Raw genomic sequence first — 11,168 nt, forward strand, 5'->3', positions numbered from 1 at the left:
TCCTGTCTTTTCTTCTCTTCTGACTGGGCCCCCTTACTCACTTTCCATTATTTTTTCCTTCTCTTTCTTATATTTTTGGGTTATATGCTCTCATGGTTGGGGCTAGTCCCTGCTTTATGTTGGTGTAAGGTCAATTGAGTGGGATACCCCCACCCCTTTTTTTTTTGGGTCACTCAGAATTTTATTGGTTTTTATTTGCTTATCTTCACTTCAAGTGGCTATGTGTTGGTTGTTTTTTCAGTATACTCAAGTTGATGCTGATATTATATTTCCACCGTATTTTGGCTGTGGCTCCAGCCTGTGTGACCTTTTTGTACAAAGAAACCTTTGTACTTTGACTTTCTTTACTAATAAAAAAGAAAGATCCCTCCCTTATCAGATTACTCACCTGTTTACTGGAATCGTGGGAAAAGTCTGTAATCTCCTGGTGGGGTCGCTTCCAAAACTCCTGTATGCTTTTTGAGTCCTCCCTGTTCAGATTCTGCGCTCTTTACAACGTTGTATTCTTAACTTTTTTTTTTTGGTTTATATTGCTAATCCTATCATCGGATGTGCATAAAAATCTATATTTTTCACTGCATAGTTTTTTTATTGTTGATTTTCATTCAAGATTGGACTTGTATATATATATATATATCAATTTTTTTCACTTTTTTGGAATTTTTTTTTTTAATGTGTTGTCCATTTATAACACAGTATTCACATTTCATTGCTGTTTATTTACTTTTGGTGCTATACACTATTTCTTACGTGTTGCTGCACCTGCAGTGAAGGTAATCCTAGCCTAAAAGAGTTTAAATATACATACATTTAAACAGAGAAGTAGATATTCTAAAGAAGTATTATAAACATTATACTTCCCAGACCAATATCTGCTGCATTTAAAAACAAATGCAGGAGGCCAATGTGAATAAAGCCTAAATAAAAGGCACACAGTCTAAATACAGAATCTGCCTGCATACATTTACATCAGCAACAACTAGGCCAACATTAAGAGCCCATACACACGTGCAGATTATCTGCAGACTTTTGTCTGCAGACTTACCAAAACCATATAATATGAGGTCAAACCTAAACACTTTCAATTTGTATGCAATCCGGCAGGCCCTTGCACTACATAGAAAAGGTAAGTCTGCAGACAAAAGTCTGCAGATAATCTGCACGTGTGTATGGGGTATAACAGAAGTAGGAGGATATTGACACAATCAGCCTAACAAATCCTGATATGTACAGTGACGTTTGCTTTGGGATTGTTCCCCTCAGGCAACTTTCACTCGTACAGTCTATCTATAGGTTTTCTCTTCCCCCACTCACTCATGCTTGGAGGTATAGAGAACTAGAGAGACAGGAATGCTGGTCATGCAGAACAGCCCAGTTAAAACCAGAATGGGCGCCATTGGTGTTTATAGATAGGAAATAACAACATACAGTACTGCAATGCAAATATTACCTTTTTTAAAAGCAAATAGAAAAAGGAAAAATCATTAGTACTAAATACTATACATTTAGTTAGAAAAAACTAAGGGCAGACTTTCCAAAAGACAGTTAAAGTTAACAAAAAAAAAAAGAAATCAAACATTGTTTTTGTGATATATATAGTACATAAAACATTTTTTCCAATGGCCACTTTAAAATACTTTATTATGACATCTGGGTAGAAAGGACTCTTTTTCCTTGAAGGCAGCCTGAATTCTGGCCAATTTAGAAATGTTAATTGAAGTGTTTCTTATGAATTCTGGTCCATGCTGTTTCTTGATTATTTGTGGCCATACATTCATGCTGCAATTTTCTGGTTCCAGCTCCTCCTAAAGGGATTCATGCGATGTACAGCAAATTAACCACGTACCATCTGCAGGTCACAGCAGAAAGTGATTTCTCCGACCACTGAACATTTTTTCGGTCTCCCGTTGTATTGTCTTTAGCTGACAGCACTGATACCTGGTGTGGTTTTATGCTACATTCTCTTTAAAGTGTTATTAAACTCAGGATCCTGCATTCACTATATCTGGTCTCCCACAGTACACAGAATATGGAAATGCGGATATTTTAGTAAATAAAAACTGTTAAATACTTTTTATCATTAGCAGTATATAGCAGTCTTGTGACTTCTATCAGTTCCTAGTAAAGCTTGCAGGATGAGTTTTCATACTGCACTGAGGTGTCCTATCAGGATCCGAGACCCCTGACCCTCTGTCTGGACAGTGCTTATTGGTCCTGTGCTGATCACATGCACTCCCAAGAGAAAAAAACCCTCCACACCAAACTGAGCATGTGCAGCCTGACTCCAAAGGCTTTGTATTATCCGGACATGTTCTGGAGTCTTATGCATACAAGATCAAGCAGCCTTTTTACAGAAGGCAGATGATTAACCCCTTAGGTTCCACAGTGAGAATAACAAGCATGCTTTACTGCTAATGCAGGCTGATTTTACTGTTGTTGGTTTAGTAACACTTTAGGTGTCCATGTGTGGTACATGCACAGATAAGAACATCTGTGCACAACTAGTGTAAAAAGCGGGTCACAGTTTGAGCAGTTTTTGCCCACAGACTTGACATTGGACTTGTTGTTTGTCACCCTACTCTCATTAAATGCTAAAGACTGTACAGCAGTTTCTGAGATGCAGAAACCATCACGCATACCACCGACAATCAGTTCATGGTCAAAATGGCTATAAATATTGCATTCACACCTGTGCATAGAGAGCTAAGTGGAGATCTTGGTGCTTGCCCCTGAGCTGTTGGTCACAGCAAGCAAATATAAATACATTAGTGGGTACTTGCCAAGCCCACTGGGCTTTGCTGAGTTTCAGGGCTTTCTTGCAGAGGTGTTCTGGGTGAATAAAGCCACAATGCACTCTGGCACAGGTGTACCAACTGCAGAAGGCTATCCTGCAAGGGCATGCCTACTTCACAAGGTACTATATCCATGTTGTGCCTAGTACACACATTACTCAAAATACCATGGTAATGAGAACCTGCACGTACTGGAGAAGATTCTCTTGGGATTTTGAGTACCTAACTTTTCACACATTGTTGTCACCCTCACTTCAAAGTAATTTTTAAATCTATTATTTTTTTTTTATATTTTTTTTTTTACATTTTAAGCATCCATGAGCTTGAGACCTTTTTTACTATTTTGTTTCTGTGTGGGGGGACATCAAGATATACAGACCTTGCATTTTCATACAAGGTCATTTTATGTTATAAATGTATTGGTTTATTTATAAATTATTCATTTTTGTCCTTTTCCCTTTGTGATTAATAAAGTATTCTGAATCTGAATCTAAAGCTGAATTCAAGCCTTACCTTCAGTCTTGCATAGTTGTGCAGGCTCCTCTCACAGTGTGCATTAGAAGCTGCAACATCTCATATACAGCCTGTTTCATTTTCTGGCTATAGGACTTCCAGCATCACCTTGCACTTTCCTCCCCATGTTTACTGCCGCTGGCCCACCCCATTTATTTATTGGAATTCATATTTCAGTTCTTTCCATCGTGGATCCTCAGACATGGGTATGCAATTGGGGGGGTCTGCATGAAAAATGCAGATGCAGCCTCTGTTCAAGTATCCTAAGAGCCCCCCCCCCCCCCCATAGCTGTCAGGAAACAATAGCACAGCAGGGGGATCTACCCACACTGTTTGACATGGCTTGGCTGATGGTGTGCATTGGGAAGAGAACTGCCCCAACGACATTTCTTTCATCAATTTTTACCCCAATGGGTTGTGTGGTGCAGTGCATCATAACACACCACACTGAAAAAAAGTACAGTACGTCCTACTTTTTTCCAGCACAGTGATGTGAGTTGAACTGAAGGGACGCAAAGAAAATTGCCTAGGCTTTGCCTTGTCCCAGAACTGGGGAACACTGCCCAATGCAGTACAACTGGGTTGGTGTGAACAAGCCTTAAAGCTGGCCATAGATGGATCAAAATTAAGCTGGTTCAGCAGGGGCCAACCAACTTTTGATCCATCAATGCCCGCTCCTGCTTGACAGAAGTGGATCTAATGATCCACTTCTCTCAAAACTTTCAAAACAATTCACCAACTAGCACTCACTGACATAAGATGGTTAGTGAATATGTACAGTATATATATACACACACACACACACACACACACACACACACACAGTGTGAAGATTACCAGACAGACACAAGCAAAAGACCAAAGTCCCTTATCTGCTGGAAGGTGATAGTAACCAGAAGGGAAACAGGGGCCAATTAGATGATACAGCAGGTGGTAATTGGGAAAGGTACACACAAGCAGGCAGCTCCTATAGAGGTATGGGATTCCTCACAGGCAGAAATGAAAGGAGAAAAGGGCATCAGGTCAATGTGAGTAAAAAGCAACAAAAATGTATTAAGTATGCGCTTACATCAAAGAAACTTGCATACTGCGTGCAGAGGTGGTGTGGTGTTCACAGGAACAATAGACAGGATGGAGTGGAGGGCAAAAAAGTGAAAAATATTGTTATTTTTGCAAAAATTACGCTCTTTTTTTGTTTATAGCGCATGATCAAAAAAATCGCACAGGTGAAATACCACCAAAAGAAAGCTCTGTTTGTGAGGAAAAAAAGGTACAGCGTCGCACAACCGCACAACCCGCAATTGTCCGTTAAAGTCACGCAGTAAAAAAAAAAAAAAAAGAAAAATCGCAAAAAAAACCCTGGTCAGGAAGGGGGTAAAATCTTCCGGGGCTTAAGTGGTTAAAGCAAAGTCAAGAGGAGGAGTGCTTATGGTTTGATCCACCTAAGAAAATGGATCGCAGGCGTTTGGGGTCCTTGCGACCTACCTGCATCTGGTAAGAAGCAGAGTGGCACATCTAATCACCTGAGCACTTGAAATCCAAGCAACTCCTTTTTTTGCATGAACTGTTGTTACAGCTTGGATTACAGCCGATTATTTAAGCACTTTATGCACTAATTTATTATAACACTATTAATTCATCAAATATTTATTTGTATTTTTTGTATAATTTAGTTAATATCACCTAATAATATATGGTATTTTTGCACTAATAAGCACTTTATCTAATTTTGCACAGCACATTTGTGTGTCACTAGCACTTTTATATTTATATTGGTTTACAGTATTTATTATTATTAAGGATGATCGAACTTTTGAAAAGTTTGGTTCGGCCAGAACATCCGAACTTCCCGAAAGTTTGGCCCGGATTTCAGAACCCCATTGAAATCAATGGGACCCGAACTTCGGTAACCAAAAAACACCATTTTTAAAGCCCTAAAACCCAATAAACGCCCCTAAAAAGTGCCCAGGGTTCTGGGTCATGCCCCATTAACTATTAATCACACAAAAAAAAGTTCTTAAAAATTGTCATTTTTGATAAAAAAGCCAATTATTGAAAAAATTAAAAAAAAAAAAAAAAAAGAGAGATTTTTTGATTTTGACTTTGAATTTAGTATCTGGGGGGTCTAAAAGGTGTGCATGTGAAGTTTCAGCTCTGTAGCATGTCCAGAACCATGAAAACAAAAAAGATAATTTTTCAGTAGAACAGGGATGTGGGTCGGGACCCTCCTTTAACTTTAACACCTATATGATCTTTTTTTCTGGTTCTGGACATGCTACAGAGCTGAAACTTCACAGGTACACCTTTTAGACCCCCCAGACACCAAATCACACAAAAAAAAGTTCTTAAAAATTGTGATTTTTGATAAAAAAGCCAATTATTGAAAAAATTAAAAAAAAAAATAGATTTCTTGATTTTTACTTTGGATTTCAGATTTAGGGGGTCTAAAAGGTGTGCATGTGAAGTTTCAGCTCTGTAGCATGTCCAGAACCAGAAAAAAAGATTGTTTGTATTAGAACAGCTTCTCTCCCGGTTTAATAGCAGGCATTTTTTGGGGTTCTTTGCAGTCAGGAAAAACATCTGAACTTGTGTATAGTGGTACTGTGCACAAGTTCTGATGTTCTGCCTGCCTCCAAAAACCCCCAAAAAATGGCAGCAAAAACACACCTGGGCATTTTTTTTGGACGCTAGCGTTTTTTTGGCATTTTTTTGGGTTCTTTGCAGTCAGGAAAAACATCTGAACTTGTGTATAGTGGTACTGTGCACAAGTTCAGATGTTTTGCCTGCCTCCAAAACCCCCCAAAAAATGCCAGCAAAAACACACCTGGGCATTTTTTTTGGACGCTAGCGTTTTTTTGGCATTTTTTTGGGTTCTTTGCAGTCAGGAAAAACATCTGAACTTGTGTATAGTGGTACTGTGCACAAGTTCAGATGTTTTGCCTGCCTCCAAAACCCCCCAAAAAATGCCAGCAAAAACACACCTGGGCATTTTTTTTTTGACGCTAGCGTTTTTTGGCATTTTTTTGGGTTCTTTTGAGGCAGGCAAAACATCTGAACATGTGTATAGGGGGTATATATAGACATATATGTCTGAATATATACCCCTAGACATATATAGGTGTGATAGTAGCAGAAATATATTCCTGTAAATGATTTCATTAGCGCAAGCATTTATTTCTGCTACTATCACACCTATATATGTCTAGGGGTATATATTCAGACATATATGTCTATATATACCCCCTATACACATGTTCAGATGTCATGTCTGACATCAAACATGTCCTCAAAAAAGCACTGGCAGTGGCAGCCCCTGCAGCATAAAAAATGCTTGCTGGTGAGAAGCCACATTCCTGTCCCGAAGCAGAGAAATGATCATTTCTCTATAGCGGTCACCCTGCTATGGAAGGTTTTTGTCACCCTGCCATAGCAGTCACTGCCAGTTAACCTTACACTACACTACGGTCCCCTTACACTTAACACTTTCCCTACAGAAACTCAATTTTTGAAGCTAACTTAAGTGTAAAGGAGCACTCTAACTACACTAGATATCCCTTTCCTCACACTAAAAATAGCTAAATGACACTTTTAAAGTAAAATTAACAGAACTGCTTCCATTCTCTTCCATGTCCAGTATAACAATGCTAGGAATATGGCGGGGGCGATCTTATATACTGGGGGGCGTATTCACTAATGATTGGTCTAGGGACCCCCTAGTCACTCCAATCACATTCCTAGCATTCTCCTGCCCCCTCAATTGGCTTTTGCTAATGGTTCTGGTCCAATCACTGGCTTTTAAAGCCCATTTCCTGAAGCATTGCATTTTGGGCGGTTCTGGTTGCCGAATTCCGAACTTTTTGGGCAAAACTTTCTAAATTCGGCCGAACCTCGAACACCCAATGTTCGGGTCAAACCGATGGTGGACCCGAACCGTTCGATCTTTCCTAATTATTATGTGTATATAACATAGCACACTCATGTGCCACCAGCACCTTTACCATTTTATGTAAATTTGATATCCACCTAGTTATAATAATTGATATTATTTATTACATGTATATTACAACAAAAACAATTTTTTTCCCCAAATTAAAACTACATTCACAGTTACAATTTCATTTGCTGCTCGAGAAAAAAATTCCTCCTCACTACGGCCAATACCAATCATCCCTTTGACTTAATTATAGGAAAATTTAGTAAACAGTACATTCCTAAAACACTTTTTTTTTCAAATGAAGCTCAATGGATATGGCCAGCTCAAGCAGTGAGTAAAGTCTGTGTATGTCAATGAGCAAAAATGGCTGCCCCCATATGCATATAAATGAAAAAACTACCCACGGAAATTAAAAAAAAAAAAAAAAAAAAAAAAAAAAACACTGATAAGGTTATCAACATCAAGCTAACATATCAAAAAATCTGAAAAATGTCCCCCCCATTAATGCCAAAATAAAGCGAGCTTTCAGCATGCAGGTTTTTTTTTTTAGAAATGTCCCCCCATAGTGTACATGAATCCAGTGGCGGCTGGTCCTCCATGGGCCGGGGGGGGGGGGGGGGAGGCGGCAGACAGACCACACCATACCCCCCGTCACCGGCCCACTCACACTGGACATGTGGAGGGCAGGCAGGCAGGCAGCAGCAGCGGCTTCCCCCTCAGTCTCCTGCGTCTCCTCCCTCCTCCTCCTCCTCCTTGGCCAATGGCATGGCTTCTCCTTTCGGCCAATCGGGAAACGGGTCTCAGGACCCGCTTCCTGATTTGCCAGGAGGAGGATTCGTGTGACAATAGTGAATATTAATTTGCTAATGTCACACAAATGGGTGGGCTCAGCGCGCAGTGCTCTGCGCCCCGAGCCCACCCTTTTTTGAAGCCTATTAGAGCCCCTGGCTCTAATAACGTGCTTAAAAAAAAAACCCCATTGGAATCCATGCATCTGGTGCCGTGCATGTAGATTAGGGGGCCGGACGCATGGATAGTGGGGGCGGCTCCCCTGCGCCCCCAATGGACGGGCCACCACTGTTTGAATCGCACTTTATAGTGACGGTGGACCACGTTGTCTACGTTTCTTGAGGTTTTCCAGCACAGTATTTACTTTTTTAGATGTTGTGGCCACAACCCCAATACCCAGGGTGTTTCGCCACTGAACATTGTGACGCTGCAAAGCGTAATGCAACTGGCGACACCACAGTGCAAACTTAGCTTGCACTTCCAGCCTGTGCCTTTGCAGCTCCTTTAGCACTTGTCTTATGTTTCTAGATCAAAGCTCCTATTTTGTTTGCATGGGTGTATATCCCTTTTGCCTATGTCACTGTACAAATAGTACATTTTTAATACCTATATAAAAAAAAGCGCTGTAAGCAACATCAACCAATCGCAATTAGTCTCACTAAAATCTGATGAGTATTTTACAGGTATAGTGCATACAAAATGTTGGGCCGTGACTCCGTATTGTGTGGCACCACATCCAATAAATGTATGTGTAGAAAAAAATAAAGAGTTGTATAGGACTTTTAAGGTAGCCACCATTAATGCCATAAGGAAAAAGCCAGTGCTCAAAAAATTACGTAAAATGAAAAAATGTATTAATTATAACATTGATAAAAATGGTTAAAACCAACAAATAGAAAGTGTATTAAAGGTGTTGTGTAACGTCTTCTTAAAGTTCAAGGACCCATTACATGGCCATAGTGTGCAAGGATCTGGGATTGGTATAGATATATGGTATAGAGTTTTTATGGTATGGTATGGTATGGTATGGTATAGATATATTTTACAGTTATAGGTACTGCTCAACCTTTGCAGACATCCTTACTTATGAAACAGAGACCTTCCATCTGAACACGCTGCTCTGCAATAAATATTTAAGACAAACTATCCTTCAGCTGCAATGCTCTACGCCTGCCTGTGTTGCAAATTCTCACCTATATTGCTACAGGTAAAATCAACAAATCATGCTCATTACTTACTATGATAATCCACAGAGCTTCACTTATTTTTGCTTCGTCCACCATATACTGCCAAAAAGGAAGCAGGCACTTCAGCTAAGCAATGTCTAACCTCATAGTGTCAACTGTGGAATGCTCCCCTCCCTTGCTGTAAGCTGGACACATGGGGAGGGGGCATATCCCTCCCTCCCCCTCCCTATACTACTTAACACAGTCTGTCACTCAGCAGCTGGCTGCTCCAGTAAAAAGAACCTGTACACAACAATAGTAATACAAAGAGGCACAAGGCCTGTTGTTAGTAACATGATACATTGCATAAAAAAAAACAATAAAATATAAATAAAATAAAAAAAAAACACAAATCTGCATATATAGTAATCACCTAAATCTTGGATCTTTATATATATATATATATATATATATATATATATATATATATATACATACACTCACTGAATATTAATATACTGTATGTGTTAATATCTGCTTCTTGCTCTTGGATAGGTCTTCAAGACAATGCAGCACAATACAGTGCCTTGAAAAAGTATTCATACCTCTTGAAACTTGCCATATTTTGTCATGTTACAACCAAAAAGGTAAATGTCAATTTTATTTGGATTTTATGTAATAGACCAACACAAAGTGGCACATAATTGTGAAGTGGAAAGAAAATAGTAAATTGTGTTTACATTTTTTGTACAAATAAATATCTGAAAAGTGTGGTGTGCATTTTTATTCCACCTCCTTTGCTCTGATAACCCTAACTAAAATCTAGTAGAACCAATTGCCTTCAGAAGTCACCTAATTAGTAAACAGAGTCCATCTGTGTGTAATTTAATCTCAATATAAGTCCTACTTTTCTGCAAAGTTCTCAGAGAACCTTGTGAACAAACAGCATCATGAAGGCCAAGGAACACACCAGACAAGTCAGGGATTAAGTTGTGGAGAAGTTTAACTTGTTCCCATCCGCGCTACAGCCTATATACGGCTGCAGCGTGGACTCGAATTTCCGGGAGGCCGTCTTTTACGGCCTCCCAGTAACACGCTCCCCGCGCGCTCCCGCGAGCGCGCATCAGGGAAAATCTGTGTCGGCCGTGTCCCTTGGACACAGCCGATCACAGATCGTGGTGAATGGCCAATCACAGCGGCCATTCACCTCGTGATCGGACCGTCCAATGAGCGATGATCTCATATGTAAACATATGAGATCATCTCTCATCGCCAGCGCGCCTTCCTCACACGGAGCCTGCAGTGTGAGGAAGGAGGAGAGCCGTCAGCCGCCGGGGACACACAGGAATGTAATCAGGGCACTGATCACCAGTGCCCTGATTACTAAAGGTAAAAAACATACACAAATTGCCCCCATCAGTGCCCACAGTGCCCGCCATCAGTGCCCCCCATCAATGCCCACAATCAGTGCCCATAGTGCTGCCAGTCAGTGCCCATCAGTGCCTGCTCATCTAGGCACTGATGAGCACTGACTGGCAGCACTATGGGCACTGAGTGTGGGCACTGATGGTGCTGCTCATCAGTGCCACCCGTCAGTGTCCATCACTGCCATCCATCAGTGCCCATCAGTGCCGCCTATCAGTGCCCATCAGTGCTGCCCATCAGTGCCGCCTCTCAGTGCCCAGCAGTGCCACCTCTCAGTGCCCAGCAGTGCCACCTCTCAGTGCCCAGCAGTGCCGTCTATCAGTGCTCATCAGTGCCGTCTATCAGTGCTCATCAGTGCCGCCTATCAGTGCCGCCTATCAGTGCTCATCAGTGCGGCATATTAGTACCTCCTCATCAGTGCCCATAAGTGCCACCTCATCAGTGCCCATAAGTGCCACCTCATCAGTGACCATCAGTGCAGCCTATCAGTGCCCATCAGTGCTGCTTTATCAGCGCACATCAGTGAAGGAGAAACATTTATTTTCAAAA

At 40.8% G+C, this 11,168-nt stretch overlaps 1 protein-coding gene across 1 annotated transcript in view; it reads right to left on the bottom strand.

The window, feature by feature from the left end:
• Positions 1-9,361, bottom strand: part of LOC309546347 (cryptochrome-1-like) — a 76,206-nt gene extending 66,845 nt beyond the window's left edge. Inside the window, exon 1 of the mRNA XM_082245976.1 lies at positions 9,267-9,361. Within this exon, the coding sequence (XP_082102102.1) occupies positions 9,267-9,311 (45 nt within the window). The 5' untranslated portion in view covers positions 9,312-9,361. The remainder of the gene's footprint in view (positions 1-9,266) is intronic.
• Between the last annotated feature and the right edge of the window lie 1,807 nt (positions 9,362-11,168).

This window comes from Pelophylax lessonae, assembly GCF_965119305.1.
Source record: "Pelophylax lessonae genome assembly, chromosome: 2".
NCBI lineage: Eukaryota > Metazoa > Chordata > Amphibia > Anura > Ranidae > Pelophylax > Pelophylax lessonae.